Below are 20007 nucleotides of genomic sequence, written 5' to 3'. Positions count from 1 at the left end.
GTGTTTCTGACTTGCCTCTCCCGGGGCTTTTCACGGGTCCCCTCTGCTCCGGTTTGCACGAGGCTCTGTGTTTTGTAGAGCAGGCTTAGATCCACCATCTCAGTTGGTTTCCACAGCAATCCTGCAAGGTAGGTAGGAGGAAGTGCATTTGAACCCAAAACGTGGAAAGGGTTCTCTGCCCTCCTTTGGCTCAGGGAGCCACACCGCAGGCTGAACCAGCAGACAGGGCTGGATGTGCGGGTGTGTTTCATACGGCCCTCTGTTTCACGTGTCCTCTTCTCCAGGTCCAGCGCTCACGGTTCATCGTGGTGGTGGGAGGAGGCTCGGCTGGAGTGGAGATGGCAGCAGAGATTAAAACAGAATATCCTGAGAAAGAGGTGGGGGAGGCTACCTTGCCTTGGAACGCTAAGTAGTTGGCTTTTTTCTGCATTACCTTAGGAACATCAGGAATTTGCTCAGGGCAGGGAAGGCTGGAGCTCTACTCACCTAAACTGGGAGTATGTATTTCCGTTTTGTGTCAAGGTGCGATTCTACAGGGGATTTTTTCTTCAGAGCTGGGATACTGCAGCACCTGACCTTATGGAGCTGCTCAGGATGTGACCTCTCTCAAGGAGAGGTCCCGCCCTCTGCTCAAGCCAGAGGATCAAGCCCAGGGGTGATACCTTGCAAAAGCCAAACTTCTGTGTCGCCTTAAGAATTCAGGCCTTTGTGATATAAATGTATATTTGATTACCTCTTCTTGCTGACAACCAGCTTGGACAAAGACACCTTCAGCTGTTGCTTTGGTCTCTGCCTGATACGGTAGCTCCTGCTCTGAGCAGCCCCATGGTGGTGGAGAGCCTGCTGCACAGCCCCCCTTCTCTGCCCACGCTGGGGAATGGCTGAGCAGACTGCCTTCTGCCCATGGGTGGGAATGGGGAGGAGGCATTAGCCTGCCCTGTTGCTTTCTCCTGCTCAAAGGACAGAGATCCTACCTGGCAACCTAGGGGGAAAGAGGGAATCCTGGCACCCTGTCCCGGGTTGGCGAGGGCTGAGTGATGAGCGTCATTGCAGGCCCTCTAGGCGAGAGCTGGCTCGCAGTGGAAGCCGGATCAGCTTCTGAGAGCCACATGGGGCCTGTGAATGGTTCTTTTTTCCTCAGCGAAAGGCAGGTTGGTTTTGAAAAGAAAAATCAATATAGGAGAATTTAATTATGTGGCTGTTCTCTGACAAATTGTTGGAAATTACAATGAGTGAATGATATAGTTACAATTCATTTGTTTTGATTTATGAGGATTCTGTAGGGAAAAATCAAACTGTTTTTCTCCCTACTCCCTAGGTTTTTCCCTCTACTGATCAATTCTCTGACACCAGCTGGGTGTCCTACAGTTCAATTCAATTCTGACACTCCCTGGCATCAGTGCAGACCTCACAGGTCAAGGGCTCAGTCCCAGGATCCTGCCCTGACTCTAGACACCAGTTGCAAGTCCATAGGTCTCTAGCTTACCCACGTTTCTGTCTTGGGTACAAGATGGAGATTCTCACGAACCTCTCCTTGGGTTAAATAATTTGCTAGAGCAGCTGATGGAAGCCAGGAAGACAGTTTATTTACTGTTGCTGACTTGTTACAAAGGATTCGTGTTTTTTTTTTTTTTTTTTTTTTTTTTTTTTTTGAGATGGATTCTCCCTCTGTTGCCCAGGCTAGAGTGCAGTGGTGTGATCTTGGCTCACTGCAATCTCTGCTTCCTGGGTTCAAGCAACTCACCTGCCTCAGCTTCCCTGAGTAGCTGGGACTACAGGTGCGTACCACCATGTCCAGCTAATTTTAAAAATATTTTTAGTAGAGACAAGGTTTCACCATGTTGGCCAGGCTGATCTGGAACTCCTGACTTCAGGTGATGCGCCCGCCTCGGCCTCCCAAAGTGCTGGGATTACAGGCGTGAACCACTGCGCCCGGCCACAAAGGATGTTTTAAAAGATAAAAAATGAATATTCAGATGAAGAGGTGCATAGGGCATGGTCTAGAAGGGTCCTGAGCACAGTGGCTTCTGTCCCCATGGAGTTGGGGTGCAGCACTCTCCTGGCATGTGGACATGTTCACCAACCTGGAAGGTCTCTGAACCCCGAGCTTTAGGGATTTTTATGGAGGCTTCATCAGGTAGGCCAGTTTGATTATAAACTCAATCTCCAGCCCCTCTTGTCCCTGGGGCTGAAAGTTCCAGGCTTCGAAGCCTGGCTTGGTCTCTCTGGTGACCAGCGATCATCCAGGAGCCCATCAGGAGTAGCTTCATTAGAACAAAAGATGCTCCCGTCACCCAGGAACATCCAAGAAGTTAGGAGCTCCATGTCAGACCCGCCCATCACTCAGGACATTACCAAGAGCTCAGGCACTCTGTGTCAAGAACCGGCATCGAGGACCAAATACTAGAACAAATGATTCTTAGTACCCCAATTTACAAGGGGTTTAAGAGCTCTGCATCAGGATCTGGGTCAGAGACCAATATATACATTTCTTTTTATTTCACAGGGGTTCAACCAGTTTGAAGTAGTAAATAAGTTCAAGTAACTCAGTAAAATATCCACATGTTTAGGACTAGTAGACAGTAAGGGCAGTAGCAGCCACCCTTTATTCAGGACTTAGTATGTGCTGAGTTACATGCTTTATACATATTTTTTGCTCATCATTACATAATTCCTATGAGTGGGGCTATTGTGCCCATGTTAGTGAGCCTTGGGGAGGTTTCCAAGTGAGTATCACAGATGGGATTTCAGCCCAGCAATTTGATATCAAATCCCAGGCTTTGAACAGGACTGCAACATGAGGTTCCTGGGACGCCTTCCTGTGTGGTCTCAGACAGCAAGTAGACATGCCTGGAAGCACTGATCTTAAACCACTTTTAATGTTGACATCAGCCTGATGTTAGAATGTCCATGGCTTGCATAATTATAAATGCCCAAGGATGCTTGAAGATCATTTTCCAGGGGACCCTAGGTGAGGTATAGGTTGTGACACATTGGCGTATTGGTAGTCCTCTGGCCTGGGCATGGCAGGAGGGTACTGAAAGAGTCCTAGCCTTGAACATGTGGGCCTAAGCCCAGCTCACCACTAATTGGTTCTGGCGTTGGACAGATTCCTTCTCTGGAGCCTCGGTTTCCACCTCTGTAACCTGGAGGTAGGAGTGGAAGTAGACGTTCGTGCAGTGTTTGTGTTTGAAGACTCGGGGGCTCCTTCTCAGGCCCTGTGGTCGTTTTGTCCCCAGGTCACTCTGATTCACTCCCAAGTGCCTCTGGCCGACAAGGAGCTCCTGCCCTCCGTCCGGCAGGAAGTGAAGGAGATCCTCCTCCGGAAGGGCGTGCAGCTGCTGCTGAGTATGCACACCCTCACCCCCCTCCCTGCCCCGCCCCGCCTGGTGACTTGTGGCATGGAGGCTTGGTCACTGCCTCCAGCAGGAGGGCGGCTACGGTCCACCCCAGGCTCTTTTTTCCAGTGTCCTGGGGTAGAGCGTGGAGCACTCAGAAGTGGCCTTGAGCATCAAAGCCCACTTGAGCTTTGTCCAGCTGCAAGTTGTGCCCATCCCCGGGAGGGCCTGGTACTTAAACAGGATTTCATTGCCCTTGTTATTGGTTTGGACGCAGTGCAGATGGTGGGATGCCTGTCTGCTGAATGATTTTCTTTAGTGCATCTGAAGAATTTGCCCCAAATATGACGTCTCTGGTTGAGGGAATAGGCTTATTGGTTTATGTTTTGAGAGTGGTGAGGAGTGTTGCTTTCGTGCAGAGCAGGGGACGAGACCCACTCAGCACATGCTGGAGAGTGGGGTTCTCTTCCAGCGCTGTGGCCTCCGCACTCACTTCATTGCATGGGGCCCCAGCCTCCTCGAGGTGTGCAGGAGGGTGAGGCGTCTGCCCTGTGAAGGGCCCGCACGGCTGCCTCAGCCTCCTTGGGGCACCTGGCTGTGGAGTGCTGCAGTGAGTGCAGTGAGCTGGCCCCTCTTTCTCTGGTTTTCCCCTTTGTCATGGTGCACTTGGAGCGCTCATCCTGCCTAGTTAGGATGGCATGGCTGGCACTCAGAGAGGCACGTCTGAGGTCTCCCATTGAATAGCATTTCCCAGAACTTCTTGGGAAACAGCCTCGCTTCCCTTCAGGGGCTTCTTGGAACCTTTGTCCAGCTGGACCCCTTGGGCCAGATGTCCAGTTCAGCTTTGTGGGGCATAGAGTGGACTGAGGGAGGGACAGGGTGGGAAGACAGGGTGGAGCCATTGCCCAGTTGGGCCCCAGAGGTCCAGTCCCTCCCCAGGGTCAGCCTTGGCTCAAGGCCCAGGCTCAATGGGGTGCCTGCCCCCACCAGCCTCCTGGTCATGGAACCCCCTTCTAGGTGAGCGGGTGAACAATCTGGAGGAGCTGCCTCTCAATGAGTATCGAGAGTACATCAAAGTGCAGACGGACAAAGGCACGGAGGTGGCCACCAACCTGGTGATTCTCTGCACTGGCATCAAGATCAACAGCTCCGCCTACCGGAGCGCGTTTGGTAAGTAGGTGCCCAGCCGGGCCTGCCCCGTGCCTCCTTGCTCTCCAGCACCCTCTGAATTCCCTGTAGTGCTTGCCCCTAGGAGTCCACACCTTGCTGCCTACCCGCTTTCTTCCCAGCAGCTCAGACTTTAAATTCAGTGAGGGTCTACCCTTGCTGAGCTCTACTCAGGTGTGACCTGGTCTCGGCTCCAGGTGGCCAAGGTGACCAGAATCTTCTGAATTTAGGGCTGCCCCCTAGTGGTAAGAGGTGGGAATGGGCTCCAGAGACGTGAGCAAGGTTGGTGTTCTGTTTCTTTCCTCCTCACCTGGGTACAGCGGAAATTCAGGGTCAGGCCTTCCTCTGTTGGCAGGTGTGCCGCTGCCCCCAAATCCAGATCCAAACGTTTAGTCTCTTGAGCTTGGATTGATTGGGGAGTGGGGTTGATAACATGGCCTCATTTCTTAAAGCTCAGTATTTGTGTATTGAGCAGGCTGGAGGTGGCAGAGGTGGACTGATGTGTGTTTAAGCCTCTGTTTGTGAGTGGGAGACTCAGTGGCCAGGCCCAGTGGTTGCTTTGTGTCCTCGGGTCCCCGTCATTTACTCTCAAATGCCCTTCCCTGACAAGGAGCTCCTGCCTTATATCCAGCAGGAAGTAATGAACCAATCCCAGGAAAAGAAAGCCGGCCCAGGCCTGCGTATCGATGGGATTGAGGGCTTATAATGGACAGAGGTCCCAGAAATTAATACCTAATTGTCCTAATACTGTGTTTTCAAAGACAAGTTTTTAAAAAGTCCCTTTAAAAAAGCAATTGGCCATTTATTAAAGCTCTGCATTTATTTTTAATGCTTCAGTTTTGTTTTTTATTTCTTGAGACAGAGTCTGGCTCTGTCATCCAGGCTGGAGTGCAGTGGCGTGATCTTGGCTCACTGCAACCTCCACCTCCTGGGTTCAAGCAACTCTCATGCCTCAGCCTCCTGAATACCTGGGATTACAGTTGGACGCCACCAAGTCCAGCTAATTTTTGTATTTTTAGTATAGACGGGGTTTCCTCGAGTTGGCCAGGCTGGTCTCGAGCTCCTGGCCTCAAGTGATCCACCTGCCTTGGCCTCTCAAAGACCTGGGATTATAGGTGTGAGCCACCATACCTGGCTTGCATTCATTTTTTAAATCTCACCTGCATTCAAAAGTAAATTCAAGACTCAGCAAATCATTGTAACTTGCATAGAGTTATGTACATTGTGTTGACCCATTTCCACCCTGGCATCAGCAACCTTGCCTCTGTGAGGAGGAGATTTCAGGCGCGAATAAATTAGCTGGGCGGGTGGCCTCTAGAGCAGACACCTCCAGGGGGTGGCTGTGCCTCAGGACGGCGACCTGACCAGCACCTATTGACCAACGCCTAGAGCTCACCCTCACCAGCTCCTGGTGGCCACTTACCACAGCAGCTCAGTGCCTTGGTTTTGGTGTCATCTCTCCTGGCAGAGAACAGACTGGCCAGCAGTGGTGCTCTGAGAGTGAACGAGCACCTCCAGGTCGAGGGTCACAGCAACGTGTATGCCATCGGTGACTGTGCCGACCTGAGAACACCCAAGATGGCCTATCTTGCTGGCCTCCACGCCAACATCGCCGTGGCCAACATCGTCAACTCCGTGAAGCAGCGACCTCTCCAGGCCTACAAGCCGGGTAAGAGAGGCCCCAAGTGCTTTGTAGTTTTAAAAGAGTTTTGGGTTAGACATGGGGAAGCCTTTTTGGGCTATCAGATACCTGGCCGCTAGAACAAGTTCTCCAAGCTGGTGACGGAAACATTCCTCTAGAACTCTTTAAAAATAAATCAGGGCCTTACCCACCTTCCTAAAGCGATTTCACCCTTCCTGGCCCTGAGTCTGAAGGCCTCGGGAAGGATTGGTGCTCTGGGAGGTGCAGCCGCGGGAGGTTCAGTGAGGTTCTGGTTGTTTCTGTCTCTGCTCGCAGGTGCACTGACGTTCCTCCTGTCCATGGGGAGAAATGATGGCGTGGGCCAGATCAGTGGCTTCTATGTGGGCCGGCTCATGGTTCGGCTGGCCAAGAGCCGGGACTTGTTCATCTCTACGAGCTGGAAGACCATGAAGCAGTCTCCACCCTGATGGGGAGGCCAGGCGGGAGGCGAGCTACTGCAGCAGGTGGGTGAACGGACTGCTGGGCGCATGGCACCCGCCTGGCAAGTGCTAGAACTAATGCTTTTCTTCTGGAACGAGATGCCGATGATGTGCTGGCCAGAAATGCAACTTGTATAAAACAGAAATGGGAGAGAAAGAGGCATTAAACAAATTCCCCCTTAGAGGATTCTTTCTGGGTTTCAAAGGTGTGTTTGCAGCGGTCCCCGCCGAGCGGCTCGTGCGTGCTGGCTGCATGGTGCTGGGGAGGCCACAGCTAGCCTTCACTCTGTACCTGGCTCCTCTGGGCTGTGCATGCGTGTGCACGTGTGTGCATGTGTTTGTGGTCATGATGTGTGTCATTTAGAGCTCTCAGAGCCGGGCAGAGAGCTGAGCTCTGGTAGCCAGTGTCTGTCTGTGACAGCAGGAAAGAGAGCTGCACATTGAGAACAAAGGAAGGACCTGAGGTGGAGAGACGCCCTACACCTCAAACCTCTGCTGTCACACGGTGGGGGAGCCCATACGTTCTGCAACAACCGGGAAGAGTTCACAGGAGCCTCGTTTTCAACTCCCTAACTGCTGCATGTTCCCCATACTCCCTACGCCTCATGGCCTCCCTGCATTTCCACTTTTGTTTGTTTAATTTTGAGACAGACTGTTTATTTATTTATTTATTTTTGAGACAGAGTCTTGCTCTGTCACCCAGGCTGGAGTCCAGTGGGATGATCTTGGCTCACTGCAACCTCTGTCTCCCGGGTTCACATGATTCTCCTGCCTCAACCTCCTGAGTAGCTGGGACTACAGGCACACGCCACCACGTCTGGCTAATTTTTGTATTTTTTTAGTAGAGATGGGGTTTCGCTATGTTGACCAGACTGGTCTCGAACTCCTGAGCTCGGACTCCCAAAGTGCTGGGATTACAGGCCTGAGTCACTACGGCCAGCACATTTCCACTTTTAGATCCTAACTCCATGCCATAGGTTACATTTAAGAAGAAAGAGCCAGACAGAGGTTCCCTTCTGGTTATGCCACCCTGACAGAGTGTGTTTTTACACAGCTAGCAGGGTTGAGACTGCAGCCTGGCTTGCCAGCCACTGGAGGTGTTTAGGGAAGGGCAGATAATGCAACTCTTTGCGGGTGCCGTCTGCTTACCCATTAGCGAACAGAAGGGGGTTCTGTGGGTGACCTTCAGCGCATTTCTAGGTTACTGATGGGCAGATTTGTACGTGACAAAACTCCAGCTGATGCTGGGGACGGGGAGAGAGCCCCTGGGGGACTTTGTCGTTTTGTGCTTCTGGTTTCCTCACCAACCCCAGCGTCACTTGTCTGGAGGCCCAGCTGGGCACTAATGTCTGCCACCAACTATGTTATGGTATATAAATGACTCCTCTATTTGGGAGAGATCTTCCAATCCGGAGGAGCCCCTCTTGGATGGCCTAGGTGATATCTGCATAGCAGAAGCGATTGGTGAGGTCATCTGAATAGATTCAGGCCCCATCTCTCCACCCTACCCCTCCCTGCTCCCTTTTGATGGTGGCCTCTGGGTAATAGGACAGAGTCCTTGGGACACCAGCCTCCCTGGGGTTCTCAGCCCATCCTGTTGGGGCTGTTGTCCAGGCCTAAGTGAGTCTTGTGCCTCTCTCAGAGGATGGTCGTTCCCCTGGCAGCTTCGTCCAAGGATCTGTCTTTATGGACCATGAAGGGAGGTCCACCTTCCCGGAGGCAGGACCTGCAGCCTGGGGCTATGGGGCTATCTGACCTGGGGCCCAGTGAGGTGGGAATCCTGGCATTTGAGTGACAGGCCTTGTTCTGTTGACTTATAATATTCTAGAGGGACCTACGCATGGGGACACAGTTTTCCAAATGGAGGAAAATGTTGCAATAAAAGAATATGTTGTAAGAAAGACACGGGATCTTTTATTTTTTCCTTTCATTTTCTTTTTCTTTAAAAAACAAAATGAAACAAAAAAAAAAGCCTGAAGCAAAATCTTTTTAGGAGTAGTGACAGATATTATAGGGGTGGGGGCGGGGGGCACTAAAACAAAAGAGAAAAGCACCAGTGAGATCTTTCCCATTTTCTTCTCTCTGCCACGGAACACGCACACCAATAGAGCCCAGGTGACTTTTATGCCCTCTTCCCTTGGAAAAGGAGGAACAGAAGATTTAAGAAAGGATTCTTTCTTGTGTGAGTGTGTGTAAAAGTCAATGCTATAAATCTAAAACGAGGTCTGTTTTTTTTAAAAAAGTTCTAAAACAACAGGAGAAAAACACATGGACAGAAACCCCTCGCGGAGACCTGCTTCCTTATGGATGGAGGCTCTTTTGGAGGAGAGTGTGAAGGGCAGAGGGCTCCCTGCACTGGTAGGACCTGCCCCGCCCTCTCCTCTCCCACCGTCACCCATCCTCTCTCCTTTTAAAAAGCAAAACCCCACTCTCGGGACCCAGGGGCGTCCTCCGATCCCTGCTGGAAAGTGCGGTGGCTACTTGGCGTCGAGCTTGGCCATCTCCTGCACGTAGATGCCGATGCTCTCGCTGTCGAAGAGCAGGAAGTACACGTTCTTCAGCGAGGACGCACTTGAGTCGTCAAAGTGGGCTGAGATGGCTTTGAGGGTCACCTGGGCCGCGGTCTGTTTGGGAAAGCAGTTTCTGTGCCAAAGCAAAAGAAGAGCTGATGTCATTTTGGTCCCTGGGACCCATGGGAGCATGAAGTGCCTTTGTTTTTATGGAGTGGGGCCTGGCTCTGTGCAGGGCTGGTCCATGCATGATCTCCTTTGACCCTAGCCAAAGGGACAGACAGGGTGGCCCGGAGGGGGCCATGTTGCCCCACTTTATAGGTGTCAAACTTACTCGGAGAGATACAATGATTTAATTAACTAATTCATTTATTTTGAGACGGAGTCTGTCTCTCTCTGTCACCCAGGCTGGAGTGGTGGCACGATCTCGGCTCACTGCAACTTCTGCCTCCCATGATTCTCCTGCCTCAGCCTCCCTAGTAGCTGGGACTACAGGTGCATGCCACCAAACCTGGCTAATTTTTATATTTTTAGTAGAGATGGGGTTTCACCTTGTTGGTCAGGCTGGTCTTGAACTCCTGACCTCAGGTGATCTGCCAGCCTTGGCCTCCCCAAGTGCTGGGATTACAGGTGTGAGCCACTGTGCCCAGCCAAGCACAATGACTGTAGTCAAGGTCATAGGGCTGGCCAAGTGAAGAGTGCCCTGTATTTTATTTCTTATTAAAAATTTTTTAATTAGTTATTTTTTTTAGAGGCAAGGTCTTGCTTTGTCACTCAGGCTAGGGCACAGTGGTGTGATCATAGCTCTCTGCAGCTTTGAACCTCTGGGCTCAAGCTATCTGCCTCCTGCCTCAGCCTCCTAAATAGTTGGGACTATAGGTGTGTGCCTCCATGCGTGGCTAAATTTTTTTATTTTAAATTTTTTGTATAGACAGGTCTTATTGTCCAGGGTGGTCTCAAACTCCTGGCTTCAAGTGATGCTCTTGCCTCAGCCTCCCAGAGCTGTTGGATTTACAAGCGTGAGCCACCGTGCCAGCTCCCTGTATCTGAATCTATGTCACCTAACCAAGTCAAGCTTGGCTTTAAAAATGCTAGCCATTCAGCATTAAAAATGGCTGGTCTTCAGAAAAGTAAACAAAAATTTTATTAGCTCCCTCCAAACTGGTTCATATGCTAACCAGATTGCTTAGTAAAGTACAAAAATGTGTGCTCCAAAACCTGTCTTCATAAATCCTTTCATAGGCACAGCCCCATGTCACTTCGGCATTGTGACTCTGGGTGGGTTGATGAAAGTTTGTTAAAGGCCTCAGGTGCCCGGCAGCTATTGGTAGTGCCATCCACTGGGCTGGGCCACAGCACCAGCTTCTGGGGACACAGCCAGAGTGGTCGTTAGGGGTCAGCCACAAAGACCCGTGGGGCAGGTCCAGGAGGGTGCCTGTTAATTGGGATTCTTCCCGCTTATATGTAGTCCAGCACAGATCAGCACTGCCGTGGTTCCACCAGTGAATGAATGCATCTCACTGCATCTCTGGGCCTGGACTGTTGAGACTCAGTGCAGCTGGCCTAGGTTGAGATACGATTTCAGCAGGAACCTAGATCTCATTATTTTCCTCTTGGCCTTCCCAGGTCACAGCTATAAACCATAGCTATATTATAAAGGGGCAGCTCTCAAGATGAGAGGGTGTTCAAAATTAAAGCAATGGATTGGCTAGGGGCATGAAGGGAGAGGATACGTTGTATGTGAGAGCAGATATCCTCATTACTTATCTGAAACAATGCCCAGTGGGGATCTGTGACAATCCAGTCATTCCCCAACCTGCTCTTCAGCAATCCCTTGGGGACAGACTTTCATTTCTCTGGGTGCATTCGTCAAAGCCTCGAACTCCCAGAGCAGCAACGGAATTTCCTGGGGATTCTGGAGCCAGAGGTTGGAGACGGGAGGCCTGAGATTCTGCATTCTAACCTCGGTCACCGCTGCCTGCCTATGGACCACACTTTGAGTAGCAAGGCCTTTGAGCCTGGTATTTTCTGATCATGTGTCCTAGACATGGACAGCTGGTGGGAATATGACTTTGAACCTGGACGGCTCTCAAAAAATAACGCACCAGCTTGCCTCTTCCTCCCGCTCCGCCCCTGGGCTGCCTTCCTCCCTGGGCTTTAACATCAAGGAGGTAGTGGGGCTGGCCCCAGCCAGGGAAGACCAGCTGCCTACGAGCCAGTGGGCTGGCTTCCCATGGGTTCTGAAGGATGAAAACTGGGTTTCTTGTCACCTGGTCAGCATGCTTGGCTTTGCTGGCAGCCCTTGGTCATATCTAGCTCAGATGTAAGTAGGGGGGCAGCTGATTTCCAGGGAAAAGGCTGGAAGAATCAACTCAGGGGAGCTTCATTTTTTTTTTTTTTTTTGAGATGGAGTCTCGCTCTGTCGCCCAGGCGGGAGTGCAGTGGTGCGATCTCAGCTCACTGCAACCTCTGCCTCCTGGATTTGAGTGATTCTCCTGCCTCAGCCTCCTGAGCAGCTGGGACTACAGGCCCAGCTAATTTTTGTATTTTTAGTAGAGACAGGGTTTCACCATGTTGGCCAGGCTGGTCTTGAACTCCTGCCATCGGCCTCCCAAAGTGCTGGTATTACGGGCATGAGCCACCGTGCCTAGTGGGGACAGACTTACCTGCCGCTGGGGAAAGGCGGGAACGCGACGGACTTTAGTTTCTTATCCTCCGCTGCTGACAGGCAGTTTTTGATGGTCTCTTCAAGTTGTTCTTCACATTTGTCGGAACCCCACTGAGGGATGTGACAGTGGATGACAAATTTGGCTGCGAGTCCACTGGATTGGCTGACGGCGGCTGGGGCACAGGAGAGAAAATGGCGCAGGTTACTTCCTAAGGTTTCCTAGGTCATAGCCTAACCCCACTGTGTACCCGTTAAATCTGTGGGAGACAAGGCAGTGAAAGAGGCGTTGGCTGGGCAGCATCCCGTGCTTCTGATGTGGACTGTGTTTAACAGAGAACAAGAGCTGGGTTGGATCACTTTGCACCGTTAGCACAGCTTTGGGTAGAAGCGATTACATGACTTTCATATGGTTGGCCAGCTAGTGCCTGGGCTGGGCTACCTCCTCACAATGGTTCCTAAAGGGACACATCAGATCCTCTGTGGTGGCTGTGGTAGGTAAAGTGATGGCATCCCAAAACATCTACATCTTAATCCCTGGAACCTGTGGGTGTTCCCTTACATGGCAAAAGGGACTTTGCAGAGCTCATAAGTTAAGGATCTTGAGATGGAGAGATGATCCTGGACTGTCTGGTGAGCCTGGGGCCTCATACGAGGGAGGAAAGAGGGTCAAAGGCAGGAGAAGGCCGTGTGATGATGGAAACGGGCATTGGCGCGATGTAGCCAGGAGCCAAGGACTGCTGCTGCCTAAAAGCTGGAAAAGGCAAGGGAGGGACCCTTCCCTGAGCCTCCAGAAGGGGCCAGTCCTGCCAACACCTGGATCAGGCTCCTAAAACTCCAGAACTGTAAGAAGATAAATTTGTGTTGTTTGAGGCCATGGACTTTGTGGTAACTTGTTATAGTAGCCACTGGAAATGAATACAGCAGCTTTTTTTTTTTTTTTTTTTTTTTTTTAAATTTTTTGCGACAGAGTCTTGTTCTGTCACCCAGGTTGGAGTGCAGTGATGCCATCTCAGCTGACTGCAATCTCCACCTCCTGGGTTCAAGTGATCCCCCTGCCTCAGGCACCCAACATGCCAGGATTACAGGTGTGAGCCAGCACACCTGCCCTATAGTGGCTTTTAAAAACTAGACATGCCTTGGCCCCACCCCACAAGCTCCTGACTCTGTAGGTCTGGTGTAGGGGCTTATGCTTATGTGATTTCAGGACCTTCTATGAATTGAGAACCACAGAACTTGATTATATAGTTCCCTTGGACATGGATTGCCATTTGATGATCTCTACATGCCCTGCAGAGAGTGAGGTTTCAAAAGTGGGTTGTGAAATTGAATTAGGCCAGCGTTGTCTCAAGCTTTCAGTCATACTCCTTTGTTTTACTGTTTACTCCCCTAAACATGGTTCCTATTGGTGACAGAGTTGATAAGCCCCGTGGCTGCTAAGCTGGAAATCCCTGTGGCCATTGGTCCCAGGGGAGCAGTTCTCTTGGATCTGCCTGGGCTAGCTGCAGCTTCAGCCACCAGCCTCATGCCTCCACGCCGCCCTGCGCCCTGTGCCTCTCCAGGAATCCAGGAACCGGCGTAGCAAGGGTCCGTGGCCACTAGGGGCAGCGCTTGTAACAGAAACGTGTGTCCACTGTATTTCAGAGCTGTGCGTGGGGTTGGACTGAAAGATGGACTGGAAATCTATGACGGCCACCTATTTTCTGCCTTTGGAACTCTGTTTAGAAGTGTGTTGGTGCTGGGCACGGTGGCTCCTGCCTATAATCCTAGCACTTTGGGAGGCTGAGGTTGGAGGATCACTTGAGCCCAGCAGTTTGAGATCAACCTAGGCAACACAGCAAGACCCCATCTCTATTTAAAAAATAATTTTAAAAAGAAGTGTGTTGGAGCCTCTCATTCTGTGTAGAGCAGCTATTTTTCTCTCCTTTGCACCCTATCAGGCAGTTTCTGGGGATCCTTCCCCACACCTAGTCCCCCAGTCCAGATGCGGTCTTAGATGCCTGATTTGGGGCTTGGTCTCATGGTTATATTGGAGATGTGGAAGACCCAAACATTGAGTCAGTGGGCAGTGTGGCCCTGAGCGTGGGTGAGGGGCTCTTTTCTCCCTTCTGCTATCCTAGAAAGACAGATTTCATGCCATTTGTAGCCCTGGGCGGTGGCCAGAGCTTTGGCTTCCCGTAAAGGTGGCGAGCGTCTCCTGTAGCCCCTTGCTCTGAGCAGTGAGCCGAGCCCTCTTTATATGTGAAGTGACTCTGCATCTTACAGACCTGGAGCCAAGAACTGGGGCGGCAATCTCCTGGAGGTGCTGCTGCAGCTCTCCTGTCTCTGTCTACACAGAGGCTTATCTTGTATTTGAGTGTGACTCTGTCTTACAGTTTTTAAAAAGGCACTGCATCTATTACTGCTATGCCCATGGGGAGTGGTGGGTGCAGATTTAAAGTGTGGGCTCTTGTTCTTTCCTGGACTAGAAGGCCTCATTAGTTTTGTAACAAGTCTAATCAGGACAGCCCCTTGCTTAAGCTTCCAAGGGCCCGCGTGTCCATATCGGGTCAGATCCAGACCCTTCGTGCAGCCCACAGGCCCGGCCTCATCCTGGCTGCTGTTTCTCTCCTCCCACGTGCTGACTGGAGACTCCCTGCTCATGCAAGACCCGTGTCTTCTTGTATGCAGTGCTCCTATTGCCCTCCGCATCCCACGTCCACAGAGTCCCCAGCCTCACTGCAGTCCTTCCACAATCTGCTACACTGAGGTCATGCTCCTGCTCTGTGCCCTATTTATGCATGTGAGGGCAGCAGGGGGTTTATTTTTCTCTGAAGCCCTGTAGCACTTGGCACTGACTGAGGGTACAAGGGTGAACTGACTGGGAGTCATGTGGGTGGGAACATGGATCCGAGGTTGGATCCACCGGTCAAAAACTTGGACAACAGATGTTCAAATAAAAACGTGTATTGCGGCTCTATTCACAATCACCAAAGGTGGAAACAGCCCAAATGTCCATCAGTAGATGAATGGTTAAGATATGCAGCCGGGCATGGTGGCTCACACCTCTAATCCCAGCACTTTGGGAGGCTGAGGCAGGCGGATCACGAGGTCAAGAGATCGAGACCATCCTGGCCAACATGGTGAAACCCCGTCTCTACTAAAAGTACAAAAATTAGCCAGGTGTTTGGCATGCGCCAAACACCTGGCTACTTGGAAGGTACCAGGCTACTTGGAAGCCTGAGGTGGAAGAATCGCTTGAACCCAGGCGGCGGAGGTTGCAGTGAGCCGAAACTGTGCCACTGTGCTCCAGCCTGGCAACAGAGTAAGACTCTGTCTCAAAAACAAACAAACAAAACAAACAAAGGAATATTATTCAGTCATGAAAAGGAACAAGTACTGACACATGTTACAGTATGGATGAACTTTGAAAAACAATGTTAATTGAGAGAAGCCAGACATAGAAGTCATTTATTATGTGATTCCATTTATAGGAAAAGTCCAGAATAGGCAAATCCATAGAGACAGAAAGTAGATTAGTGCTTGCCAGGGCCTGAGGGGGCACTGGGCATGACAGCTTAATGCTTAGGGGATTTCTGAGTGAGGTGATATCAAAACTCTGGACTAGGTAGTGGTGATGGTTACACAACACTGTAAAAGTACTTAATGCCACTGAATTATATGCTTTAATATAGTTCCAGTGGGCAGGTGCAGTGACTTATGCCTGTAATCCCAGCACTTTGGGAGGCCGATGCAGGTGGATCACTTGAGATTAGGAGTTTGAGACCAGCCTGGCCGACATGGTGAAACCCGTCTCTACTAAAATACAAACACTAGCCAGGCATGGTGGCATGCGCCTGTAATTCCAGCAACTCAGGAGGCTGGGGCACAAGAATCGTTTGAACCCGGGAGGCGGAGGTTGCAATGAGCTGAGATTGCGCCACTGCACTCCAGCCTGGGTGATGGAGTGAGACTCCGTCTCAAAAACAAAAACAGAAACAAAGAAAGCAATAGTTGCAGCGGTAAATCCTATGGTATGTGTATTTTATGACACACATGCAAAATTCACCCAATGGCTCTGGATCATTTTGAGGGATCTGAGGCAAATTGACTTGAATTATTCAGACATATTGCAGTTCCTGGGACATCTGGAAGGATATCCATGGGCCTGCTCAAATGACCTGAGATGCTAAAATAGCTTTCTGATTAGTTACGACATACTTTGTCTCATAAGCTGAATAGGCATGAGGCACGTAAGGCTGGAGACTCCAGAGAGGAGGGTGAGGCCAAGCTGGAGACAGGAGCCCAATTCCACACTTACCTTCAGCGACTTCCAAAGGGCCTTGGGATTTGCGAAGCTCCTTTACCGTTTCCAAGAACTCTTTCCCCCCAGCCTTTTCCAAGGCTTTTCCTGCAAAGGAGAGCAATGGGAAGCCACTGTGGTTGTTCTTTCAATGGAATAACACTGTGTGACATAGTTGTAGTAGGCCAGGGAAAAAAAAGCACTGTTAGAAACTGGGAATTGACCTCCCAATTGTTATCCTGGTTTGCCAATGGTCACTGGAGGCAGGGGTCTCTGGGCCGCCGTCTAGCAGACTTAGATTAGCAAGCTTTTATGAAGGATCTTGTAAGGGGTGACTTGGCCATAAAGCAGTCTCATGGGCTGAGTCCTGTAGATGATTTAAAAGCAAAGCAACAAAAAACTGAGACTGAAGTGTTGTGCCCTACAGGCTTCGTACTTCTGTTGAGAGCTCTGGAGTCCTGGTCCCATCGCAGTGCTGCAATATACTGTAAGTGCTTGGAGTCAAAGGGCAGACACAGGCCCAGGGCAGCCTGGCATGCTGTCCCCCCAACCTCATGCTGTTCTCAATGGAGAAATGCAGAGAGGCTAATCTCTAAGGACTTTCCTGCTAGGAGATGTCCTGCGCCTTTGATGTTGGGGAATGCCCTACTTTTTGTTGTCTTTTCCTACCTCAGCTCTTGCTTCTACACAGGCCCTGGGAGATGACAGAACGCCACCTCTGACCCCGCAGGAACCCCACCTGCATGCACCTGCGCATCCAGCTCTCCTGTCTCTGAGATGACATGGGTGTTTTGTTCGGACTGGGATGCCTGCTGCTTTGGGGCAGCAGATGAGGTGTTTTCATCTTTTTTTTTTTGAGACGGAGTTTCGCTCTTGTTACCCAGGCTGGAGTGCAATGGCGCGATCTCGGCTTACCGCAACCTCCGCCTCCTGGGCTCAGGCAATTCTCCTGCCTCAGCCTCCTGAGTAGCTGGGATTACAGGCACGCGCCACCACGCCCAGCTAGTTTTTTTTGTATTTTTAGTAGAGACGGGGTTTCACCATGTTGACCAGGATGGTCTCGATCTCTCGACCTCGTGATCCACCCGCCTCGGCCTCCCAAAGTGCTGGGATTACAGGCTTGAGCCACCGCGCCCGGCCGGTGTTTTCATCTTCTAATGAACTTGGCGATCTGGATGTCTGGGGCAAGTCTCAGCTCTCTCTTTATGAATCATCACCATTATTCTTGTTTAGTTCAGAGTCTTCCCCAGGGCCTGGTGGTGATGCTTCCCACACCACAACTACAAGTGTCTATTCCAGTGGTCACTGAACACTGGGGGAGGGTGTGTGGAGGGGGTTTCTTCATTAAAGTGCTTGGGTTTCCATGACACAACTGGGAAATGGAGATTGTGCATTATACCCAGTACCTCCGAGGCTCCTTTCTGGTCCCCAGATTCCTGGACACTGTTGATTTATTGAGTCCAGAAGCCTGGAGAAGGCCGGGCAACTGAAGCTGGCAGCCCGTTCATGTTGAGAAGCAGGGGACTAGGTCTATACTGCTGCCCTCTGTATTCAGGTCAGCAGCCAAATGGGCATGTGTAGAAGGGGAATCCACCCTCCTCACTGAAGTCTTTTAAGAAAAAAGCAGCCTGGAGAGAGGTAGTTTCTCTCTACAGAAGCATTCCCGAGAAGAAAAGAAGTAGCGCTAGAATGAGAATACCACAGCATTGCAACTCCTAATGAATGGTGGAATCTGGAGAAGAGGCATCAGTGGCCACCAGCGTCACACGAAGACAGAGAACCAGGCATGATACGCCTCCTGAGGCATGAGCGCTCGCCACTGACCAAGGAGTCTTGGCAGAGTTTCAAACCTACATCTCATGAAACCTCTAGATCCAACTACCGAGTTGTAAAAAAACAAAGAAACATGTTTCATGATGCCAGGAGGATGTAATCAACAAAATCTGGACTGTATGAAACCCCACAGGACAAATGGCCCGGCTGCCTCAACAAATGAATTGCAAAGAATTAAGAATGAAATAGAGATGAAGGGGGAACCTATGGTATAAGAGACTCATCAACCAACTGCCGTGTGTGGACTTACTTGGATCCTAAATCAAATAAACAAATTTTCTTTCTTTTCTTCCTTTCTCTTCCCCCCCTCCTTCCTTCTCTTTCTTTTATTCTTCCTCTTTCTTTCTTTCTTTCTTTCTTTCTTTCTTTCTTTTTCCCCTCTCCCTCTCTCTCTCTCCCTCTCCCTCTCTTTTTTTCATGAGACAAGGTCTCACTCTGTGGCCCAGACTGGACTGTACTGGCAAGATCCCAGTTCACTGCAGCCTGAAACTCCTGGGTGATCCTCCAGCCTCAGCCTTTCACCGTAGCTGGGACCACAAGCATGTGCTACCATGCCTGGCTAATTTTTGTATTTTTTTGTAGATGTAGGGTTTCGCCGTGGGCTCAGTTTGGTCTGGAACTTCTGAGCTCAAATGGTCCAACCACCTCAGCCTCCCAAAATGTTAGGATTACAGGCGTGAGCCACTGTAGTTGCCCTCCCTACCTTTTAAAATAAGAAATGGGGGCCCCACTATATTGTCCAGGCTGTTCTCAAACTCCTGGGCTCAAGCGATCCTCCTGCCTCAGCTTCCCAAGTAGCTGGGACTACAGGAGCGTGCCACTGTGCCTGGGTTAAACAAATGTTTAAAAAACTTGACATTTATGATGTAACTGGAGTGGGAACACTGGTAACCTGCTGACATTGCTATCTTTTTTAAGGTATGACAATGGTATTGTGCCTATGTTGTTAAAAAACTGCCCTTATCTTTTAGAGATCATTGTGAAATATTCGCAGATGACGTGTGGAAGTATGTGGAAGGGGTAAGAGCCGAAACAAATGTGGCCATGGGTGCTGATTATTGCATCTGGTTGCGTAGGGTTTCACGATACTTTTCTGCTGTTCTTGTGTATGCTCAACTTTTTCCATAATAACATAATGTTTTGAAAAGAGTAAGGTGGGGCCTTGGCTGTGGGAGGGTTAGTTTGGGTGATGGTGTTGGAGAATGGAATCATCATGGGAGGGACTATCTCCTAACACAGCAGCAATGAAACACCTGTCAATCACTAACTGCCTCGGAGCCCAGCACTGTGCCAGGCCCATCCGTGTACCCCGATTTCATCTTCTCAGCACCCCTATAGACAGGTACTACTGTTATCTTCCCTTACAGAGGGAAACAAAGGTTCAGGGAGGTTTAGAAACCTGCCGAGGCTCACACAGCTAGGAAGCAGTTCAGAAAAGCTGGGACAGTCCAGGCAGGCTGACCTGGAACCCGCCCTCTTAACCACCTGGCTGTCTTTGGCCCATTTCTCCTCCCAAGACCCTGAAGAGGTTGGCCTTAGAATCCACTGCTGAGATCTGAGCTTGAATTGTTGCTCCCAGACCAGTTTTCTTTCTACTCTGCCACCATGCCAATTAATAAAAGAAGCATATTGTTTTTCTTATATAAAAATTTAAATACTACAGAAACGTGTAAAGTATGAACACTGCAAAGTGTCAGTGAGAGGCAGGACATCTACTAAAAGAGCTCCAGATGCTGGCCACTAGAGGGCGTCCTTCCACGGAGACTGGAAGGAGACCTGTTTCTTTGTATGGCTCTTTCTCCGGGGCTGTCTTAGCTCCTTTTCAGCACAGTAAGTAGCCTCTGAGGTCAGGAGGACACCCTGAGTGAGTCCAGCTGCCCGGGACCCCTAGTGCTACCACCCAGGGCTGAACTACTATCTACCTCAAATCGCCTCCCTCACAGGCAAGCCCTGTGCCCTAGGGACAAGCCCCTTCTGTGCCAACTTTATCCTTCCCATGGAGAGTTTAAGGCAGCTCTGCCTGGTAAAATGGATGGGATGGGGACTGTTGCATGCTGTTATTTCCAGCACCTGTAACAGCTGGACCTCCCA

General features: G+C 50.5%; 2 protein-coding genes across 10 annotated transcripts in view; one reads left to right on the top strand and one right to left on the bottom strand.

Annotated features, from left to right (window-relative positions):
• Positions 1-20007, top strand: part of AIFM2 (AIF family member 2) — a 194078-nt gene that overhangs the window by 12058 nt on the left and 162013 nt on the right. For 3 of the 7 annotated variants that reach the window (XR_012512840.1, XM_010339304.3, XM_010339301.3), the window contains exons 4-8: positions 285-377; positions 3240-3348; positions 4356-4508; positions 5974-6174; positions 6463-6650. Coding sequence is in view for 6 of the 7 variants with exons in the window: in XM_010339304.3 (XP_010337606.1) it covers positions 285-377; positions 3240-3348; positions 4356-4508; positions 5974-6174; positions 6463-6614 (708 nt within the window). In the remaining variant the exon portion in view is untranslated. Of the gene's footprint in view, positions 1-284; positions 378-3239; positions 3349-4355; positions 4509-5973; positions 6175-6462; positions 8528-20007 lie in introns of those variants that run through there. The other 4 variants (XM_003928643.4, XM_039478460.2, XM_010339300.3 and 1 more) reach the window with 3 other exon arrangements.
• The window catches only part of MACROH2A2 (macroH2A.2 histone), a 55174-nt gene continuing 43682 nt past the window's right edge, over positions 8516-20007 (bottom strand). For 2 of the 3 annotated variants that reach the window (XM_003928642.4, XM_074382349.1), the window contains exons 7-9: positions 16102-16191; positions 11803-11977; positions 8516-9269 (exon numbers count right to left, since the gene is read on the bottom strand). In XM_003928642.4, the coding sequence (XP_003928691.1) occupies positions 9104-9269; positions 11803-11977; positions 16102-16191 (431 nt within the window). In that variant the 3' untranslated portion in view covers positions 8516-9103. The remainder of the gene's footprint in view (positions 9270-11802; positions 11978-16101; positions 16192-20007) is intronic. The other variant, XM_074382350.1, reaches the window with a different exon arrangement.

Source organism: Saimiri boliviensis, chromosome 12, assembly GCF_048565385.1.
Source record: "Saimiri boliviensis isolate mSaiBol1 chromosome 12, mSaiBol1.pri, whole genome shotgun sequence".
Lineage (NCBI taxonomy): Eukaryota > Metazoa > Chordata > Mammalia > Primates > Cebidae > Saimiri > Saimiri boliviensis.
This window is presented reverse-complemented; position numbering and strand designations above follow the sequence as displayed.